The sequence below is a fragment of the Elgaria multicarinata genome, chromosome 6, assembly GCF_023053635.1.
Source record: "Elgaria multicarinata webbii isolate HBS135686 ecotype San Diego chromosome 6, rElgMul1.1.pri, whole genome shotgun sequence".
In the NCBI taxonomy this organism is placed as follows: Eukaryota; Metazoa; Chordata; class Lepidosauria; order Squamata; family Anguidae; genus Elgaria; species Elgaria multicarinata.
The window spans coordinates 93,580,252-93,603,672 of record NC_086176.1 but is presented as its reverse complement, the minus strand read 5'-3'; the positions used below and the strand labels follow the sequence as shown (position 1 = coordinate 93,603,672).

The 23,421-nt window shown below is 39.5% G+C and overlaps 1 protein-coding gene across 4 annotated transcripts in view; it reads right to left on the bottom strand.

Moving 5' to 3' along the window:
• Positions 1 to 23,421, bottom strand: part of ARL15 (ADP ribosylation factor like GTPase 15) — a 264,752-nt gene that overhangs the window by 17,388 nt on the left and 223,943 nt on the right. For 3 of the 4 annotated variants that reach the window (XM_063128076.1, XM_063128077.1, XM_063128075.1), the window contains one exon: positions 2,533 to 5,854. In XM_063128076.1, coding sequence (XP_062984146.1) covers positions 5,702 to 5,854 — 153 coding nt within the window. In that variant the 3' untranslated portion in view covers positions 2,533 to 5,701. Of the gene's footprint in view, positions 1 to 2,532; positions 5,855 to 23,421 lie in introns of those variants that run through there. The other variant, XR_010025555.1, reaches the window with a different exon arrangement.

Genomic DNA, 23,421 nt, shown 5'->3' with positions numbered 1-23,421 from the left:
CTGCTGGTGTGTAGTGCAAGAGTAAGCTACTGCTGCTCTTTGGAAAGTCAGGTGTCAATCCTGAGAAACAGTTGAAAAGAGAACAGGATACAGAAGACCAGAGATTAGACTTAAGAGTGACATATGAACATACTTAATATGTTACATATACTCAACTTGGGAAGTAGCCCTTGTCTTACTTGTTGTAAGTGCTTGAAATTAGGGCTGTGCACCCCCCAAAAAATGCTTCGGGTCGATCCGACCCTCCACCGATCTGCTCCAGAACCGGATCCGGAGTGAGATCCGAAGGGCCAGATTGAGATTCGGCCATTTTGCCCCCTTCCCCACTTACTTGCCTCCATGGCGGGCGGTGGAAGCAGGTAAGTGGGGGAGGGGGGACAAAATGGGGGACAAATAGGTCCCTCCCTTGTTACCTGGCTTCGCTGTCCGCTGCCGCAAGGACCACGGCAGAGCCAGGTAAGCCCCCACTTACTTGCTGCCAGGTAAGCACCCTCCCCCCCACTTATCTGGTGCCACCGTCGCCGCGGCCTGATTCCGGCTTGAGGCCTGGGCCTCAGTTGAAGCCGCCACCTGGATCGTGACGGACTCAGATGAGCCCCCCTCCCCCTTACCTGACTCTGTCGCCATTGCCACATGGACTGCAGTGGCGGTACTGCCGCCAGGTAAGCCCTTCCCCCCCTTACCTGCATCCGGAGCTTCGGAACAGTCCAAATCGGTTCAGACCGTTCCGAACTGCTTTGTGCCGATCCAGACCTCCCCCGATCCACTTCAGAACCGGGCTTCAGAGGTCCAGATCGGCCTGCTCCACTTCGGATTCGGGGATCCGAAATAGAGCAGAGCACAGCCCTACTTGAAATGCATGTACACTGCATGCAACAATATACGTACATGGGATCAGCACATGTCACAAATGTTAGGTAAACTATTTCCTGCGCAGAATTGCTTTTGTGTAGAAAAATATAGTATATTATTACGATCTTGTAGGGACTAATAGGAGCAGTTCTAAAATTCCCAAATATGTAAGAAATGATTTTTAGAAACTATTGGGAGTTCATTAAGATCCCTTTAGGCATGAGATCTCCTTTGAGCATTTTAAAACTGAAGCACTGTGAAATAGAGACTGTCTCCTTACAGCATTGGCTGTTGGGCGGTATAAAATGTAATAAATAATAATAATAATAATAATAATAATAATAATAATAATAATAATAATAGGCCATCGATATTGTGCAATTCTGTGCAGATGAAGCTTGTGTAGTTTATAAATTCAAAATGCAGGGTGGTATGACTGGAGTTACACTGCTCTCACTTTGCTTCATTGGAAGAAGTGATACTTGCAATGTGGTGATACCTCTTCGCTGAAGATAGTTCCCCCCTGTGATGCTCTTGTTTGAGTAGATTAAACTTGCCTACCCTTTAGTATTTAAATTCACACGCACACTGTATAAAAGTGATACTATGGTTTGGTTCACATGGCATACCAGGGTTATTGTGGGTTATTTAACCCACAATGAGTTGCAGTGTGTGATGGGCACAATTTTGAATATGCAACCCCCATGGGGTTACGTATGTGTTGTCCGAACCCGGCCATCAGGTTTATGCACATTTTAAACAAATCGTGCACAGCTCTAAAACAAACCCATGGTGAGCCTGGCGTGTCATGCAAATCAGGTCACTGACATTATAGCTAAATATATTGGCCAGGTTCTAATTCACTGTCGTTCTTGAAGAGTAGTTCCCATGCCTCATAGCAAGTTACTTTCCAAACTGACAGAAGTTTGAAAATAAGTTTGTGATATGACCTGGCTGTCAGCTGTCCAAGGTGCTTTAAAAAGTCAAATATTCCACTGGGTCAAAACAAGCCTTTTATATAAGTATAAGCAATCTTTTGGATCTCGGTCACTAGTTTTATGTGCATTTTTTTTTCTGATCAGTGTTCCTCAATGATAGTAATACTGAAAATGTGCTCTTTGCCATGCTATGAAATATTTCCAAACTATTTGACAATTAATCTATTCTGAAAACCAATTTGGCATGTCAGGTATATTAAGCTGCAGGGTCTTTGCCAACAGCTGTTTATTTTCCAAGGAAGAACACATTTTTTGGGGGAAATACATCAAAATTTAAAATCCACATGGATTTTGCAAAGCGTTTCCAGAAATAGCAGATCAGAATCCTGGTTGATAGTCTATCTTTCTGCAAGATTTATTGGAAGTTGCATTCCAGCGTCAGCATTCTTCATGTAGATCCTTTCATGAGTAAGTATTTTATTGCTGGGGGAAATCCTTACATCAGGTTTGACATTTAAATTACCTTTTAAAAAAAGGTAATAATCACAGTATAAAGTCCACTGAGACCTCCTTATATACTCTGTGCTGAAATACCTGATTGGGCTTTTGCAAATTGTTTGTGAATTTCAATGGGGCCTATACAAGACACATTGTCTTGCACAGACAATGTCAATGAAATTTTTAAAAGAAACACATTCCTAAATGTCAATAGTGATGAAAACATTCATAGTGAAGTGTTCTACACAGCATTTATTTTCATTTTGGTTAGCGTAAAACGATATAAATCACAAACAGTTCTTTCTGCATAGCAGTTATGTGCATGAATTTGTCAACTGAGTATAGATGCTGTACTTTTCGTATAAAGTCAGGGATATATGGTGGGTTAGCGATCAATCATTGCTTTTCACTACAGTGAGATACAAACCTTTGTAATATAAATTATTTGCCATTACAAAAAAAAGGGCAACTGTGTTAGCTAGTTAAGTACAAAAATCTGTTAACTTCTATAAATAACGAAATGCAAGAAGCTCAGTAACACAACACACACTTCTGTTTACAGTATTTGAATATGTAAGTGGAGACATGTGGCATGTAATACAAGGGACCGGGACCGGGAGAATACTGAACACATGAAAGATGTTCAAAAAATGCTAGCACTCCCACAGATATTAGTACAGGATATAAACATGGAAGCAACACAATGAACATCTTAGGACTCAGAGACAAAAGGAGCCACTGAACGTTGTAAAGCATTAGATGTCGGACAGAAACCTGTCAAAACAGCTGCTGCTGGATACTGATTGATAATGTTTTTATTCTTACTGCCAAAGTACTGCAGGCAGTCACTGGTCTAAGAAAAGGCCCAATGTGGGCACACATTCACGCACAAACACACCCAGAAAGTAATTTAACAGATGTCCATAAGAATTTTAAGCCACCACAACTTTCTCAATTAGAAAAAAAAGAGAGAGAGACAATATTCACTATTTAATGATGTTCCATGGATAAGTGATTCCTAGGGATAGGATGGGGTGAGATTTTGTTCATCTATATGATGAAAGCCCAGTTCAAAAAGGAAACAATAAGAAACTGTATTGTTGTTCACAGATTAATGTACATTCAAGAACACGTTAGATAGAAACATGAGATATTGATTTACTTACAAAAACAACAACATTAAAAGATATAAAAACTTTACTGATATGCTAAAATCCAGGTTCAACCCAGAACCACCAAATAAAAATTAAAATAAAAGGATTTGTCTGAAATTCTCTAGCAGATCTGAGGTATCTTTTTAACCTGTAGGATGGAGTCATCAAATGTTTCTGATGAAAATCCTTATATGAATTTAATTTTCCGGTGTACATTTTCATAAAGCTTCTGCAGTCTGATCCTATCCATGTCTAATAATTATAAGGTTCCATGGGAGTTCTATGGGACTTACTCCCAAATAAACACATATAGGATTGCAACCCTTTGCTACAATAAGGCTGAAGCTTTATTCTGTGTTTTGCTAGTTAGGCTCTTCCTCTGCACCTAACAGCAGTGCATAGTGAGTGACCTCATGATCAAATTAGAAGGCAAAACCATTTTCATAGTCTGAAGTGCATCTATTGGTGAAGACATTTTTTTTGAAGTCTTGGAAATAGGGCCCATTTTCTCTTGCTTTAAATTTGGTCCCTTAGACACGAGAAACCAATTAGAAGATTGTTCCTTCTTTATCTGCTTATTTTTAACTCCACCTAGTAGTTTCAATGATTTCATCTTTCTGGGCCTAAAATAAACCGAAAAACCATTTGTGTCAGCAAAAAACAACCATATCCCACCTAATATGACCTTGGTTTCTTTTGATGGAAGTAGGCAGCTACAACCATAATTCAATTTTTTAAATGTGAAACTCCAGTGTTATAAAGGGGTGTTTCAGAGTGGAAACAGGTAAAAAGTTACGACAAAAAACCCCCAACAACCCTTAGATGTACGATTTTTTTGGCCCTTTGGTTAGTTGTTTAACTATCCTATTTAGTAATCTCACCATTACTTAAGACTCTATCATGTGGCATCCTTCACAAGGAATCGTCAAAGATTAGGCAGCCCCACCCCCACCTCAATGCAATAGTCATTATAAAAAATGGGGTAAGTGCAGTATATATTGAAAAACTGTGTGATAATCTTTATTTCCCAACTGTATCCTAAAGTAAATTATAAAAAAGCATAGCATTTCTTTACAAGTGAAACATATCCTGCATTTTTCTTGGAAAATTAAAAAAGCCCAAAATACAGAAATAAGATTCAGTGTTATAATATCACCAATGTTATAATATTCTTCCAAGGCCTAACCCATTCCTTACTTGGTAGATGAATATAACATCCAATATCCAAATTAAGTGGAAGCTATCCACTGCTGTATTATGGCCAGGGCTCTGAAAATCAAGACAGTTTTGAATTAATTTTGAAGCAGTCTGTGGGCTTCAAAACAGAGTAAACCTGGGAAAGGTTTTTGGAATTAAATGGAGTGCTGTCACATTTAAGAAACAATAACAACAACAACAACATCCTATGCTCTAGGATGAAAAGCTATCTACCAACATTCAGCCTAGAACAATGATTGAAAGAAATGTAAGCCCCTGAAAATAGGGGTATTTAAGAAACACAGACAGACTTTATAATTCAGACACTAACTTTTTTTAACGATTCCATGGTCAAGGAATTCTAGCATAATACTAGTTATGTAGAATACATCCAGTGATTATTTAAGCCTGTTTATTGTTCTCGCTCCATAAACTTTACTAAATGTTAGCCTCCATTTCATCACCATTTTATACAATAATCAGCTTAATTTACATTTATAACAGCTATATTTTTGCACTTGAGAGGCTTCCAGATTCATAACAAAATACTGATATGCCAACTGTCTTTGCTTCACCTCCTGCTAAATCAATGTTTTATCCCTCTAAAAAAAATTAAACTGTAAATGTTAAAAGGTAGGTGTTTGCACTCAATAAGGCTTCTGATTAGTTTCTGCATTAAAAATGCATTTCTTGGTTTCAAGATTTACTCTGGTTCTCTGTAACTATAATTTCCAGACAACTTTTGGTGTCTGCTTACAGCTGGTTTTAAGTTTTGTACATGTCGCAAAATTCCACATTCAGGTTCTTTCTAATGACGATGCAGGAAAATGGCATACAGTGAACAGATTTGTTAGTAAACAAGAGGAAATCCTCATTCAGTAGTATAGATAACGTAGCTGAAAGTAATCATGAACCTGATTCACAGAACTTATAAACAGGCGTTCCAGACTCTATGCAAAAATATATTTATTGCAAGCTCTAACACAGTCTTCTTAAACCAAACCATAATTCAGCTGAAAGCGAGACGAACAGATACAATGCTGAGAACCATCCCAGTTTTCTTCACATTCTTGAAGGTTCAAGATCTCTGTCTTCTAGTAAATTTATCAGCAAGCCGAAGCTGTCTTTTACTGCTTCCATATCATCCAAGGAACAGGGTTTAAGTATCCAGCGCTTTCCTCGGGCAAGTGGTTCAAGTTCCAAATACTTTTTGATCTATTTTTCAAAGAAAGAAGCAACAATAAGAAAAATTAGTTTTTGTATACACCCTTTGGATGAATTTATACCTTTTCAAAATAGAAAGTGTCAGAAGAATGCTCATGTTTAGAATTATTTCTAAAATACAAGTTATATCTTGTGAACTGTTAGGGTTTTTGTTAGGGGTGAGTGACCTGCTTGGAAGCCGCCATTCTATCAATACATTTAAAAGCACAGGGAAGTCTGTGAAAGAATTATATTTATATATGAACACAGGCCAGACTATACTGTAAGTTCAAAATGCATGGAACACAATAAAACAAAATTCTAACAAGCAGTTTTTATGAACAGCATGGTTTCAACTTCAGAATTAAAACCTAGCCTCTACTTTGCCACCACTGTTGCTACCTATAGGTACGTAGAATTTCATTATTAATGCAACAGAGAAAATTGATTAAATCTTGGGATTGTGGTAACTTTCATGGTGTCTATTTCCTTGAAGACAGCAACAAACACTTCGTTCAAGCTGCTTATTATTGTATGCATTCAGATGTTTCTTGAGTTGTAGATGCTCCTAAGCTCCTAAGTCAAAGCAAAACAAGAACATTTACGGCTCTATATAATGGGATGTATCCTATCCAGCTTGAGTGTAAAGACTCTTGTTAATGGGAACTGCCTATCTTGTCCTCCCCACTGCAGTTCCTGCGCCCCCTGAAAAGACTCTCCTGAGGACCCTTAGAAGAAGCTCTTTGGGGAAGCAGGGGGACGAGAATGCCCTTTGCACAGAAGTCGTTCCGCTCATGCTGAAGTCGATACAACCGATTTACCTGTTAGTCCCCGAGACTAAATTCTTCATGCACTTATTAAAGGGAAGGCAACACAATGGCACACAAAGATAACATTTTAATATGAGGTTCAAACAATAGAAACAATTCCCTATAAAGTTACATAGAAGGCAACATTTGGGACGATTCCTAGCAAGTAGGGATGCTTGAGGAATTCAACCTTTGCTAATCACGATACTAACCAACCTTATCAACACCTTCTGGACTAATATACAGATTGGAATTTAGTTAATCCGCAGGTTTTCAAACTTCCCAAAACTTCCATCACAATTTCCAGCTCAAATTACCATATCAAAAGACATTTAATGATGCAAATTTTGAGGGAACGTGCATTTTAAAAACTGCATTTTTATGCAGGCATTTTTAATTAAAAGTTTGCAGGGTAGAGAGGAAATGGGATAGAACACATGTGAAAGTAAAAGAGATTGAAAATTAAGCCCCACCGTATCACTTAGCCCAAGACAATGATCACAAAGTGAAACCAATGGAAGTTTCAGGAGGGGCAAGTAAGTCTACAGCTGCTTCGTTTCATTATGCACACAAATGTGAAATAGGGCTGCATGCCTCCCTCATCCCACCCCCACAAACTTTGGGGTGAAGACAGGTAAACATTCTTATGTGTAGTTTAAAGTTTGTTTATATAATGTGACTACATGCTTGTTAATATGGGTATGCAAATGTTTTTACTGTGTATGATTTAAAAATAAATTCTACCCCTTTGGCATTTTTAAAAGTGCAGGAGAAATGGATTAAAAACACATTCTACACCCGGAAAACAAATGCCACAGATTGGCCCAGTTTGCACAATCGCAGAGGAGAAATAAGCCACAGTGTCTTATTCCACCGCCCAGCTTGCAACTATCACATACAAGGGGGCAGACGGGAAATATGCCAACATGGCTTATTTCTCTGCCATGTTCATGCAAAACATGTGCCAAACATGTGTTCAAACCCTTTCTACGATACTTTAAGGATGTATGGCTGTCTCCACCCATACTTATTTTGACCCCTTAAGTGCTTAGAATACTAGTTCACTATCACCGTTTAATTTTTGTCATCTGTTTCCCCCACCGGCCCCCAATCTCTCTGTGTTCAGCAGCTAGGAGCCAGTGAAAGATAAATTAATGGTAATAGGAGCAACTGAAATTATCCCATCATATGGTAAGCAAAGGGCTACATATAAAACCGTTCATTACATTCCCAACACATTGCATATAGAGTCAAGTCATCTTATGCAGTTTCAAAGCACTAATCAAAAGATTTCATTAGCCTCAATTGTCAAATCAGATGCCAAGAATCATCTCTATAACATTAGTTTCAAGTCACAAGAAAAACATGTCATCTTTTAAAGCACTCTTTATTGTGATTAAGAACCTTTAGAAGTACTCATGACGTGCATTGTTCAAAGATTTGTATATGACACTGAATTTAAGAAGGAAAAACCAGTAGTATCTAACCAAAATACAATCTGTTTACAGTGACTGGGTTCAGACAACATGATAACCAATGGTGATTTAAATAGTTGACAGTTAGATAACCATGGGTTAGCGTGTTGTGTGGAGGGAGTTTTTAACCAATTGCTGGTTATTTGGCCAAAATAACCAACGCAAATAACCAATGCTGTGTAGAGTTGGCTATTTGAACCACCATTGGTTATTGTGTTGTATGGAGAGTACCATTGATTATTTCCTCAGCCACCATTGGTTATTTCGTCAAAAATGGCTGATCGGATACTAGCAGGAAGACTGAAAGGGAGAGACTGCGGGGGATGAGTGAGTCAACTCAGCGCGGACCAATAGTCAATTCAATGCTGATCCTAATCCACACCATGGTTGATTATTTAACATGTTGTGTGGGGAGTACCCCCTAGATAAACAACTATCAAGTTGATTATTACCCCACCATTGGCTATCATGTTGTCTGAACACAGCTAATATGTATTCGCATGATAAAGTGATTTAAAACAGAGTTAATATTGTTATCTAGAATCATTAATTTAATCTTCCTTTTAAAGTGTATTTCAAATGGAATCCCCATCAAAGGTCAAAATATATTACATACTATTTAGCGAAGTAGGGGAAAGACCTTTACTTCAATGTATTTAACATCCTAAGAAATGTGAATGTTTTATAAAATATAGTATTTGAACTTTAACTAAGCTAAAGTAAACGGTTACAACTTTCAGCTCAACCACTGATTCCTTAAATTATTAAGGAATAATTCAGTAGCAGCTTGAAAAAATGCTACTAAAAATGGGGGAAAATTGTAGACCAGAGCTCCAAGAGTACTTATACACGTACAGTATCTTTCCCATTTATCCCTCTATATCTGTTTCACTGTGGCTAAACTGGAAACAATGGGACTTGGAACAACAATCATAGGTAAGGCAAAGTGGAATATTCTATGGATTGGATTCCAAACTAAGTTAGTCAGTGTTTGAAATCAATTGGTCTAAATGCCTGACAAATTTAGTCTGGATTGGCCATGTAATTAAAAATGGAACCCACTTAGGACATCAATTTCATAATATTGTTCATCCACAGAACAGAAGGAATTTCAGTTGTTGTGCAATGCTAGACATTCCTGCTATAATTTTTAGCAAAGTTTAAAATGAAGGTGTGACATTGATATGAATACATTAACCACATACATTTAAAGAAAATGAAAGACTATTGTAAGTTTTTTTCAGCAAATAAAAGCCAACAACTATATTCAGAGTGGAAGCAAAAGCTCTATAAAAACATGAAACACCGTTCCAGTGCAGCCAGTTGATAACAAACCCAGATGGTGCAAAGCTCACAAAAAAGGCTGTGTAACCTGAGGATGTCTGGCACACTCACCCTACTGACAGACCAGGGTTCTCTGCCACACTAACTACATGGAAGCCCCCCCCCCCCAACTGCATGGAGGTCTGTATTTGCCAAGGTAGTCAGGTTATCTGCTGGCAATAAGAAATTCTGACTATGAAGATTGTGTAAACTTTTATAGAAAATGAAGGCACTAAATTTATTGAATTAGTCCTCGAAGCAGCTAGCATGTAAAAAAAAAGCAGCATTACCAACTAGTCTGTTTTCAAAACATAGAAGCCAATTTTAGAATACTAGTCAACACCAGTCTGTACTAAAAAAAGACATTGTGTTAAAAAGCTAAAATTTGCATCGAAGTGTTTCCCTAAAGGAAAACATTTAATCCAATCATCACCCTTTCTTGTTACGTAAGAACATAAATCATCAGTCTAAATATTTGCTTTCATTAATCAGACAACAAGTGGTTATTGTGACAGCCCAGCACTTGGTAGCTGCTGCAATAAGAGCAAACTGATAATGTTGTGGTAGCTTTTGGTCTTGCAAACTCTAGTAATATTTTTGTCATAGGGACACTGTTTCTTCTGACTTGTTGGTTAAAGAAGTGATACTGTTATTTATGTTCCTCATCATAATCATAAAGAGAGGCAGTAGTACATTAAAGTTCACATTAAACTGGGTCCTCCGACTTCACTTTACAACTGAGGTATCTAAGCATGTTCACAGAAGCAGCACAAAGGGTTTGGAACCAGCCATTTGTTCAAGATCCAACGGGGAGAGAGGAAGTGATTTTTGCAGATTCCCACACTTCCTCCTATGCTGTTTTAGACAGCTCCCCAATCCTCTAGAATGGGGGGGGGGGATTTAGCAAAAGGAAAATCAGCAGGAGAGTCCTGTGGTAATCCACCTTCCAGAAGACTGGATACAACCTGTAGTATTTTGCAAACTGATTACAATGTCTTCTACAGACTTAAGCCAAAGTCTTGCAAAGTAGTGTCAATTTACTTTAGCAGATGACTGCCTGACCTTTTGATGACACATATGCTCTGAGCATCAGAATGTAATAGGAAGTGTCCAATCTAGATTAAAGTTATGACTGGAACCACAAAAACCAGAAGGGATAAAAGGATGCAGTAGTTCGCTTTTGTTTATTTCATTTTCTAACAGAAAATCATTTGTTTCTGCCCCAAAGTTTTTGACATCTTATGAAGCCTCCTAGCTCCCTGACTTGGCATCAGTCATGTCCACCCTATTCTGACTAGGTTCTTCCTTCACACTGGGATCCTCGATGCCAATATTGTCTAGATGAACCTCCCAGGAGATATGGCACATAGGTTGGTGGGGATTCTTAATGATTGCTCCACCGCTACCCAAGTGCCTCTTTGCCGGATAGGCATTGCTATGCTGCATTGGCTACAGTATCGAAGCCATTGCCGGAACCATCGGCTTTTGTGGTTCCATAGGCTGTTCCCATGATACCACCCATGACTTTATTGATGTCTTCAGTATTGGGGGACTATGTCCATGATACCACCAATGGAAGTGCCAATCCAAGAAACACACTGCTACCAAACTAGTGCCATAGCAAGCACCAGATTCTACTGGGCCCTTGGCATAGTGCTGCTCAAACTCTGTTTCCCGCTTGCTGGTGATGGCCCCTGCTAAAGACCTGCCCACTCCAGCCCAATCCTCCTGCCGCCTCTGCAGTCCCCCACCTGCTGCTGCCCTGGAACATGCCCCCACCATGCCTCCTTTTCCACCTGTAGATGCAGCCCAAGCCCTCACCTGCCCCACCTGCTACTGCTGCAGCCCCAAATGCCTACCCATAGCATCTATTCCAGATTCTCTGGAAGCCTCACAGAGAATCTTCTCATCTGTTCCTCTGCTATGAAGTCTCATGGACATGCCGGTGACCACAAAGAAGGAAGACTTGCTCACCTGTAGCTGTAGTTCTTTGACTGGTCACCTGCGCATTAATACAAATGCATGAATGCACAGGTAGTTTGGTAATGGTCTATAGTTGAGAAATTTGGAGCAGGAACTGTCCCCCACCATCCAAGTGTGCATGCCCCAAAGAGGTTCCTGCCTAGTCACTCATTTCCTTAAGTCCACCGAATGCAGCCTCAGAACCAAAAGAAACCTTGGTACCTTTTTGTGCTTTTTATGTTGCATTTTGTATTTGTGCTTTTAACCTGTTGGTTATTTTATTATGGTTTTAATTTTTGTGAACCGCCCAGAGAGCTTCGGCTATTGAGCGGTATAAAAATGTAATAAACAAATAAATAAATAAATAAATACCAAAGTTAGACACTGATGTGGAGATGGTGCTAAGCAACAGGTAGGCAGTTCCAAGTTACTGGTAAGCAACCTGCCATTCTCAGCAACCCTGGCATATAGTTACATCCAAAAGCAGCCAATGTTTATATTACAAAGCCAAGCAGATATATAGATTAAAAGATGATGAATTTAGTTAAGTAGCACATATATTATAATTACTATCCTTAATGAAATGTAAAGATTAGTAACATGTAACTAATTTATTTGTGCCCCAAAATTAAGCTTCTTCTCTTACATTCTACTTGTAAAAAAATATGACTGGCACTCAGAATGCCACCTGGTACAGAACAAAGTTAGCTGAGAAATATTCTGTTCACTGAAAGAAGTTAATGAGTCTAAGTCCCAAACTCACATATCAGAGACATCCAATTACCCTGTCTGAAACCCAGGCTTGTAAAACTATCAGGTACTTGTAAAATGGTCTGCTACACACGAGTAAGATGTTGTTTAAATAGCTTGTTTGACTAGATGCATTCACCATGAAATTGATTCTTTTAAAACACTATTTTAACACTAGATACAAGTTAACTGCATGGGCTGAAAATGAGAAAAAAATCTGGTATTATAAAGGGTGGGCTTCAGGTATGAGTCCAATTTTATGAGGTCTAAGGTTACTTGAATGAGAAACTCATCAACTATGGTCGTGTCCTGTGCAAGAACTACGGAGGCTGCACACAATTAGATTTTGCTGCTGTTTCCATGTCAAGTTTCTGTAAGTGCGATTTCACCACACAAATCCCCTTGTAAAGCATCACAAAGGCACATGATATAATGTACTCAAATTAAATGCAATGGAATAAGGAGGTAAACCAACAACAACAAAAATCCTTATCTTTAACCCATGCAGAAGCACATTGTAAATGCTATTAAAGTGAATACTAGAAATAAGCATGGATGGCGAAGTATAAGATACTTTGCAATAGAAAGTTGTGGTGCATTCTTTAGCATTTCCACATGTTACATCAGAGGTGGGCAACACGAAGCCCACAGCCTGCATGCGGCCACCCCTGGCCCTTTTTGTGGCCCTCATCGCCCCACGCCAAAATTAGGTGACACGGCAGCATGGGGGGAATGCCCTCTTTTAAAGTAAAATCAGTAGTTTGCTGCCAAATCCTGGTGGTGTGGTGTAGCAGCAACAGTAAAAAGGAGCTATGTTAAAGAGAAATTTCATTTATTTATTTATTACATTTTTATACCACCCATCAGCTGAAGCTCTCTGGACAGTGCAGAATTAAAAACCATAAAATACAACAAGTACAAATGTTAAACATTCAAAAGTTTTAAAGGCAATATAAAACCAGCTACATTAAAGCTACATTAAAGCACAGGGAAAGCCTGTGTAAAAACGTATGTCTTCATTTAAAAGATATTGTGTTTTCCACCTCCCCAAATATTATCCCCCTCCTGGAAGACTTCTTCTCAAAGGAAGAGCTGGAGGACCAGGAATCACCTGCCACCAGCAATGCCCAGGATCTGCCAGTAGGCCAAGAGGAGACTGGGCCTTCAGGCTGACTACCGTGAGAGCATCACCTGAAGATGGAGGCAGAGAAACCCCCAAGTCCACAGGAGAGCTGCCGCCTGAAAAGACAGGAAGTCAGAAGGAGTGCTAGACTGATCCAGAAGTCTCCTTGAGAGAAAGGTCTACTTGCATGTAGGAGGCTTCCTCACATGGAGCTTTTCAGTTGCAGTCACTAACCCAGCTGCAGCTTAGGTATGGTTCTGATAGCCTCTGCATAAAAACAACAGTGTACGGCTTGAGAGAGTTGCTGGGAACAACAAAATTGACCATTGCTTCATGAATCCAGCTTCCTTTGACTGATTCCTGTTGGACTGAACCCTGGCTATCCTACTGCTTGCTGTGTTGCCTTGGAATCTAGTTGCCTGTGACCTGGACTGTTGAGACCTTGTCTTTTGCCTGATCCCTGCTTTCTGCTGACCACCTTGGAATTCTTGGACCCTTGCGCCTGCAACTGCTAGGCTCAGGTTCTGGAAATGTGACACAAAATATCCCCATTCTTGTTGCTGCTGTTGTGCTGCTGACATTTTCCTTTTAAAAGGGGCCCTTTTCACTTCCTGCTCCTGTGCCGCTAAATTTCAGCAGTGATGTGGCGGTGAGACGAATGGAGATAGAGGGCAATCACTGATGCTCCCCCTCCCCCAAGAGATCAGTGCAGCCCTCTGATTCCTGGAAGTTGCTCACCCCTGGATTACACAGAGGTAAATCTGACTTTGCCACTCAAAATACACTCAAGAGGAAGTTGCAACCAATCCTGGCTCTCTGACTATACCTGTGTGATATACATATATTTACACGTGCCATTTTAGGTGTATGCTTACCATTTCTTGGATGTACACCCGAAAGCATACCACATGAAGCTGTCCCAAGAAGACAGTCTTTTTGTTTTACAATTATGGCATTGGTGTGCTTCAACATCGGAGAAAGCAAGCACAAATCCTTCAAAGAACTGTAAGGTGGGGAGATGGGGAGGAGAAAAAGTCCAAACATAAGAACGCAAGAAGAACCATGCTGGATCAGGGCAAGGGTCCATCTAGTCTAGCACTCTTTCCACACAGCGGCCAACCAGCTGTCGACCAGGGACCTACAAGTAGGACAAGGTGCAACAGCACCCTCCCAACAACGTTCCCCAGCAACTGGTCTACACAGGCTTAGTGCCTCTGATCCTGGAGGTAGTACATAGCCATCAGGACTAGTAGCCATTGACAGTCTTCTCCTCCAGGAATTTATCCAACCCTCTTTTAAAGCCATCCAAATTGGTGGCCATCACTACATCTTGTGGTAATCTGCGAAGTTTCTCTGCTAGTGTCTTTCATTCCCACCCACACTTCCAAAATGTTACTTCAGTCCCTGAGTATTCAACAAACTTCCAAGCAGTGCTAAATCACAATTGATGTGCTAACTGGGAGAGGGAGAAGATGCATTTTCCCGATGAGAAACTGATCATCCCTATAATCTGAAAGAGAGATGATCTCTAGGATCCCTTAAACCAAATAAGCAACAAAGGGCATTTATCATACTTATAAAGATGATTGCCTGGAAAAGCTCTCAGTCAGCTCCTGACATTGGATTTATGAACTAAGATTTGTTGCAAGAAATCACTTACTCTCCAGGAAGTGCTGCTAGAGTACTACTACTGATTCAGAGTGCATTCACTATTTAAAACATCTTATGGTTCTAAAATGACTACTGTGCTATCTTAAATAGGTTTAGTGACTAAAACTACTGGGTTAAATCCAGACTTAGCCATGCATAAAGTAGACTCATTGAAATCAGTGGGAGTTTAGTTATGTCAAACTTGTCCCACTGATTTCTATGTATCTGCTAATCATATATAGTGCTCCAGAATAAGATGTTTTCCCCTGGAAATGCAAGATGCCAAGTTGAGAAAAGGCAAAGGGAGTAACAGTGAAGAATAAATAAATACGTGCAACAAAAATGTTTATACACTAGCCTGGGAGATACTGCAATGGCAAACTGTTCTGCCAACTGGAAAAGTTCAAGCTTTGGAGTAGATTCAAATTTCAAACCCCCGAAAGGCTTGTCTGTGTTGTGCCACAGGATGATTAGCACCCACCAAAAGAGTGCCAGCCACACTGTTTTGTTTTTAAAATAAGACCAGCTGCAGACAGATTCATGGAATGAGTCTCTCTTCATCTTGTCTTTCACACCACAGGCAACGTGCCACAGTAGAAGGAATCCGAAAGAGGAAACAGACACAGTGTCAGGAGAACAACAAGAAATGCAGCTTCAGATTACACAGAGGTAATAAAAATGCCTTGTTTCAGAGTGCACATAGCCAACCACAATGAAGATTAAAAGAAAAAAATTCAAATGAAATTGGCAATGCAACTGTGGAGATGTTTGGAAAGTGATCCTCAGGATTCCAGAGTACATGAAGACGAGTGAGGAGGGTAGCTCATGGTGAGTTCTCATTTACACAGCCAGGATCAAAAGACCTACTGTAGCTGCTTTTCTCTCTCTCTCTCTCTGTGTGTGTGAATGAGTATCCTGGCACATAAGTTAATGTACATAATAAAAGCATATGAGCATTGATCAAGGCATAGTAAAAGCAGAAGAGAAGCAGAATTTGCTGGTGTTGAACTGAGAGCTGACAAAAGATTGTCCTTGTACAGGGTTTGGATACTGACCATGAACTGTTGATGTCACCTGAAAGCAAAAGCCAATCAGTTTCCGCAATCACTTTCTCCAGCAACCTCCCCAAACTGGGTGCCTCCAGATGTGTTAGACTACAACTCCCATCACTCCCAACCAGCATGGCCAATGGCTGTTCTACAGCATACACAAGCTGCATTTGTTGCCGGTGTGTTTCATGAACTTTTAAGATATGCATGCAGTACCTTAGTTTTAGGGGTACACAAAAGGGGTCTGTTAAATAATAATATGAAATAGCCCAATGTTGCCATCTTTAAATTTTGCTGATAAATTTCAACTGGGGTGCCCCCAGTTCTGTAATCCTCTCCCAGGGAAGCTTGCCTAGTGTGGAGTCATTGGTGTAGGGGAAGGGGGTGACAACCAGGTGAAGACCTTTTCATGTACTCAGGCTTTTAGTATGGTTGATCACTTTAATCTCTATTTTTAAATGTTCTGCTGTTATATTCCTATTGTTTTACTTGTTTATTGTTTTTAGGGTTTGAAAAGTAGTAAACCAATTTCTCTTTCTCTCTCTCTTACACAAACACATACATACACTTGTATCCAGTATAACAAATAGTAAGTTAATATTTCCAGCAAGAACTTCCTAGACAGAGCTTCACATTTAGCTGGTCAAAATGGGAGGTAAACAGGAGGCTGCTAGTCTCCATATCTTTATCTTCCAACCCTGAGTTTATGCAATTTATGACTTCATTTATGCATGCACACTGGAGAATTCTACTTCCTAATGGCATCAGTTTAATTTTTCTTTCTTAAAGTAAGTTTCTAGTCAAAGGCAGTGCTCAAAGTATGGGTGATACATAGTGAAATCTCAAAAGGCAAACTGGTGGTCAAACAAAATATCTAATTGTAGGAATTCCCCATCTACATGAATAAAGGGAACTTTAATACTCTTGTATTGGATATAAACACACCGGAAAGAGATACATGCATCTGTTTTTGACATTACATCAATACAAAAGAATGTTTGTATTTTTACAATATTTCAAGAGAGACTACATAGATCTCCCAACATGTAAATTAATCTGTGTCAGAAAATACAACACATGAAGCATTCTGTCTAGTTGCTGAAGACTGCAAAAAGAAAAAGAAAAGAAAAAGGGCAGGGGGAATGCCCAAATCGGAAGCAATGTAGCTAAGCTGGAAAGGACCAAATAAATCTAGGTGACTGCCAATAATTGTGAAATATGTCCAGTACATTATATGAAATAGAGAGGCAAAAGACAAGGAACCAGAATGGCTTCAACAGTTATGACAATTAAACATAGTGTGTACATGTTGATCAAAGTTGGCAAGAATTGTGACTCCCATTATCAGGCTCATTTTCAAAGATGTTCAAAGGCCTGTCTCAATTCATCTTAGCCAAGATGAATAATGGGAGGTTTATTTTACATGGATCATCTACCATCCTATCTGCAGCTTGTGTCAATGCAAGGCAGACAAGCAACTAGGCGAAATTAATGCACCCAAAAAACCCAGACTGTCTGTAACATTTGATTCTATTGGAGACTGCAGAGTCTCCATTACATCCTGGAAGTATTAGCTTCATAATATTATCATTTTGCCGTGACAATTAACTTCACTAACATAGTAGCTATGAGGCTGCCAAGTCATTCCTGGAAGAACTGTTGGGACGAAACACAAATATACATACGCTAACAGAACAGGGATGTAACATTAATTTCTGCCAAGAAGTGCCATGATTCAATGAGTTTCAAATATTAACACCATAGATGCTGAAGAGATAGTATGTTAAAACTTTAAATTATTTTTCCTACTGTAACTGTGCCCGTTGGTCTATCCTGTAGTTTTATCACCATAAATATGACATTTCTAAAATGGAACAATGCCTTTTCAATTAACAACTGATGTCATGTTTCTGAAGAGTGGCTTTTTGCTGAAGTCTGAATCTTCAAAATTATTTTTGATACAGTTAACATGAAATCAAGGGCGAATTTGAACAAACCTGGCATCTATCTTTGTAAAGTAATGCAGCCAATATTGATGCTACCTCATCTATTTTAGTACCACAGCTGGTGAACACTTGTTGAGGGACTAAACAAAGTCAGTTTAATGTATGTTAGTATTGGGATGCATCTAGATTAAGTTGTTGTAAGGTGAAATGGAGGTGAAATGGATTGAATTACAAAGCAGAAGATGACAGAAGATTCAGCAGTGTCTGAACCCAGGAAAGACCTCTGAGATACAGCCAGGCGATCTCAGCCTTGATAGCAATCCGAAGAGAAGCATAGAGTAACCCATTTCGTGTGAAAGCCTCTTGTCCAGGATAAAGGAAGAGTTCACAAACTGTGGTTTCCTGTTCACAGTTTAATCTGCCATTGAGTTCACTGTTCAAATGTTAAAGTGCTCTTGTGAGCAGTTATTTGTATATCACAGGACTACTAGTATTCCTTTTAACAAACAGGTGGGAAGAAAGAAACCTCCTTGTTAGCAGAAATGAGAATCAAGAATACTTGGATGATACAGAGAATTGCAGCCACTTCACACCCATGCAGCTGGTAGATGTTTGACATTGCATGTACAGTATATGCAACAGGGCCACCTGTGTGTGTGTGTGTGTGTGCACGTATGTGTGTGCGCACACACACACTCACTGCCCATCACTCTTCCTCTATAAAAACCAATGCCAGGAAGTAGGTATAATGGAAATAGCCAATGGTAAGGATCATGGGCTGGAGCATCTCCCCTATGAGGGAAGGTTACATCAACTGGGATTATTTAGCTTGGAAAAAAGGAGGCTAAGGGGAGACATGATAGAGGTGTACAAAATCATGAATGGTATGGAGAATGTGGATAGGGAGACATTTTTCTCCCTCTCTCAAAATACTAGAACCCGGGGTCATCCCATGAAGCTGATTGGTGGGAGATCCACGACAAAGAAAAGGAAGTACTTCTTTGCACAGCACATAATTAAATTATGGAACTCACTACCACAAGAGGTAGTGATGGCCACCAATTTGGATGGCTTTAAAAGGGGTTGTATAAATTTCTGGAGAAGGCTATCAATGGCTATTAGCCCTGATGGTTGTGTGCTATTTCCAGTATTCGAGGCAGTAAGCCTGTGTGCACCAGTCGCTGGGAAACATGGGTGAGAGGGTGCTGTTGCACCATGTCCTGCTTTGTTGGTCTCTGGTCAACAGCTAGTTGGCCACTGGGTGAACAGAGTGCTGGACTAGATGGACCCTTGGTCTGATCCAGCAGGGCACTTCTTATGTTCTTATGGTAGTTGTAGGCCAAAACATCTGGAGGGCCACAAGTTGCTCACTCTTGTAATAAAGCCTCCAAAACCCAGTTAAATTTTTTGACTGCTGCCCCTGATGCTTTATTTAATTGTTCTCTAATCAGACAACTGCTCTTCATGGCTTCTTGGACTAACAGCGGCTTCTTGGACTGATCTACTGTGCCTCCCCTTTAATAGGTGACACATCCCTTAATGGCTTGGCCTTGATCATGGAACCGATGTCATGCATTTATAGAGTAGTAGTGGGTAAAGGCTTAAGTTGGGAGGGAGGAAAGTAAAGTTGCCTAGGTCAAAGTTGCCAGGCCAAGTGGATAGAGATATTTGGATCTTATTTATTTTTAAAACGTATATCCCTTTCTGCAAATTCCACTAAATGCAGCTTAAGAATAAAACATAATAATACAATGGGGCATGTTGGAAAATATGTAAAAGCAACTAACCAGAAATATGTAAATTAAAGAGCAGAGCCATAAAAGATAATCTACCATGACAGCCAGAACAAAACCAAAATGAATTTGAGCCAATGGACAACACCCCAAAATTCCACTGAAACATGACAAACGCTGTATGGTGGCTAAAGAGTAACAAAGATCCTAGGAGTATTTTCCTTGGAAGGAGTTCCATCATTACAGTAGAATCACAGAAAGGTCGCTTTCCTTGGTAGCCCCCTGCATAACATCTGCAAGTGGGGAGCACCAAAGAAGGGCCGCCAGTGAAGATTTCAGCTGCTAGTCAGGTTCATACGGGAGTAGGTGGATCTTGTTACTATTAACTTTGGAAGGTGGTTAAGGGTTCAGACATTATTAACAGCCAAGATGATGGTCCAAGACATATACAGGATCCAGGATAACACAAACTGCCATTGGATCATATCCAGCACAACTCTGGCCACCTATTACAAGACAAGCAGTAAAGAAGCCAAAGGCTATTTTTATTATTTATTAATCAAAATACTTCTATCCTGCTTAATATATTAAAATCTCTAAGCAGTTTACATTAAAATACAATGTAATTTTACAATATAACAGTCCAGACAAAACACCAAATAATTATACATTAAAAAATTACAATATTATTACAACAATAAGAGGATAGTAACAGAATTCCTCACAGACCAGGGAAAGTCTGAGTGAAGATGTGTGTAAAACTTGCCACCGTTTCTGCCACTCAAACAACATGTGGGAGAGTGTTCCAAAGGGAGAAGGCCCTCTTATGCACCACTACCTGAAAACATTCTACCAGTGAGGTCTTCTCAGCAAATCTCAGGGGTTGACTGGGTGTATATATAAGGGAAGACGATCGGGCTAGGTATCCTGCCTCAAATTGTTTAGAGCTTTGTATGTCAACAGCAAAACCTTGAACAAGGCTTGGTAGCTATCAGGTAGCCAGTAGTTTTTTTTTAATACAGGTGTAATGTGTTTATGAGCATTCTAGCTGCTGCATCCTACACTAGCTGCAACTTCTGAACTAGGCACAAGGGCAGTCCCATGTAGAGCACTTAAAAGTAATCGAATTGGGAGCTATCAAGTTCATGGATCACAGTAACCAGGCTATTCCTATCCAGGAGTGGGTGTAGTTGGCACACCAGCTGAAGCTGGTACTGATCTTTACTGTTTACATAGCACTATAAATATAGATGGATAATAATAATAATAATAATAATAATAATAATAATGATGATGATGATAATGTAGGTTCCTGCCATGAAATGCTTGCAGTCACAATCTCAACAGTGGGGGAGAAAAGTAATGGGGGTGGGGAACACCGGTAACAAACAACAAGAGATGAGAAGAATAGGAAAAGGCACAAGAGATGTCTACTTACATAAATGAAACAAACCTTCACACTCAGTCTTGTTTATGAGTTACCTGTCATTACACTGTTTTGAGGAGGTTTAATGTGAGTTACAACTTTGAGATTACATGTATACTCTGATATAGACATAGATCAACTGATATATCTAAACAGGTAACACAAAAGCCCCCCCCCCCAATCACTAAAGAGACACTGCAAACTCCTTTGCTACAATGTCAGCTTAATTCAACCCACAGCCTGCTCAAACTCAATTTTTTCCTATGATTTTGGAAGATATTCAGGGTCATTTCGGCTTTTTAGTAGAAGAGCCTGCACATAAAAGGGCCCTGTGCTTATCAATATCAGAAGAGCATACTGAATATTAAAGACTGAAAATGCAATGAGCCAGTTTTGTGCCATTGCTTCACATTTACAACTGTCTGAAAAATCATAGTATGGCCTATTAATAGGCTGAACAGATGTTCAAAAGATAGCTGGGGCTTCTGTTTGGCACCGAGTCAATGTGACAAGATACTAAAACCTATTAACAATGAACAAATTAAAGGATAATGTGGAACAATAAACTGTCTAGGAAGAAAATGAGAAAGATCATAAAATTTGATCAGAAAGTTAATATATTTTTATTACTGCCTGGCAGCAGACTAGTAATAAACAATTTAAATGTGCACAACAATATATGGGTTCAGCTGAATGACAGTGAAGATGACTGCAGACAGTCCAGTATTGAGAGAGAGAGAGAGAGAGAGAGAGAGAGAGAGAGAGAGAGAGATGACTAGACTTGGCACAAAATATATTCCTTTGTCATTACATTTATTTATATAAAAAATACATTTTAACCACTGTTATAGAGATGGGCAAATCTGTCAGTTTTGGTTCTGCTCAGTTTCTCATTTTTCTGTCCTTGTTTTGGCCTGAGTCCTCTTCAATCGACTTTCCTTCCACTGTCTGCGTATTTTTTTGAGTGGAGAACTGTATCTCAATTTCTGGAGAAGTGCAAAGAATGGGTTTGTATATCAGTACTGCTGCCGAAAAATGAGCAAAACTGGGCTGATTAGGGTTAACATTTCCTTTAACCCATAAGATGTGCCAAGGTCGCTGCCCACATAAAACCAGTGTTAAAAGAACTGCACTGGCTTCCTGTTAGCTACCGAGCCCTGTACAAGGTCATGCTATTATCTTATAAAGCCCTAAACAACTTGGGACCAGGATACTTAGCAGACCGCCTTCCCTTATACACACCTGGATGGATCTACACTACTGCTTTAAGGCGCTTTATAACAGTTTTGAAAACGGTATATGGAGTGTGTCCTGGGCCCCGAACAGTTGTCAAAACTGTTATAAAGTGCTTTAAAGCAGTAGGCAGCGGAGGCCCTGCTCATCATTCCGACAAGAAGAGAATGTCGCCACGAAGAACCTCAACAGCGGACCCTCTCTGTAGCTGCACCCACCCTCTGGAAAACCCTCCCTCATGCGGTTCGGGAGGCAGAAAATGGGACATCTTTTAAATGCCTCCTAAAAACAACCCTTCCTTGGACTATAATTTATTTTGGTTTTATGTGACTTTTAAAGTTTAAAGTTTTAATCTGGATTGTTGTTATATTATGGTTTTAGTTGAAAATTGCCCAGAAAGCCTAGGCTGTTGGGCAGTATAAATATGTAATTAATTAATTAATTAATAGATTTTTCTCTTTCTCTCCTTCTCTCTATAATTTAAAAATTATTTTAAAATTGACTCGGAAATTATCAGTTGTGTGTGTCCATAACAATGCTTGAAATTGTGTTTTACATCATACGAACACATTACAGAAACCAGTCTCTTATCATAGGCCAATTGTAAAAATAGACTAAAGCTTGTAGTCCATACCCACAGTGTGGTTTATGTTATATTACTCTTTGTGTTTTAAAGCCCAATATATGTCTAAATTTTTTAAAACATCAGAGTAAAACAGCGTAACTAAATACACGAGGTCAATGACTGTGATTCAACTTTCCACTGATCTTAACTGAAGACTTAAGAAAAGGAGCCAAGGAAAGTAATGGAGAAATTGTATTTGTCTGACCTTGTGACAGATCTGTTAAAGCTATGAGCAACTTGACAGGTAACATCTGGGTTTACCGACTATGGGAATTTGGAAGGTTGCCATGCCCTTAACTCTTCTATTATAAACCAATGTTCTAGCGGCTGCTTTAAAAAAAATCTCTAAAAGACGTTCCAGGAGGTCCAAACATAAGTATTCGTATGAGAAACTTTCATAGTCTTCCTGGCTTCTTTTGGTATCAGCGGGTGTTTTTTAATGGCTGTATGCAACATGTTGGAGCTGTTCAGCACT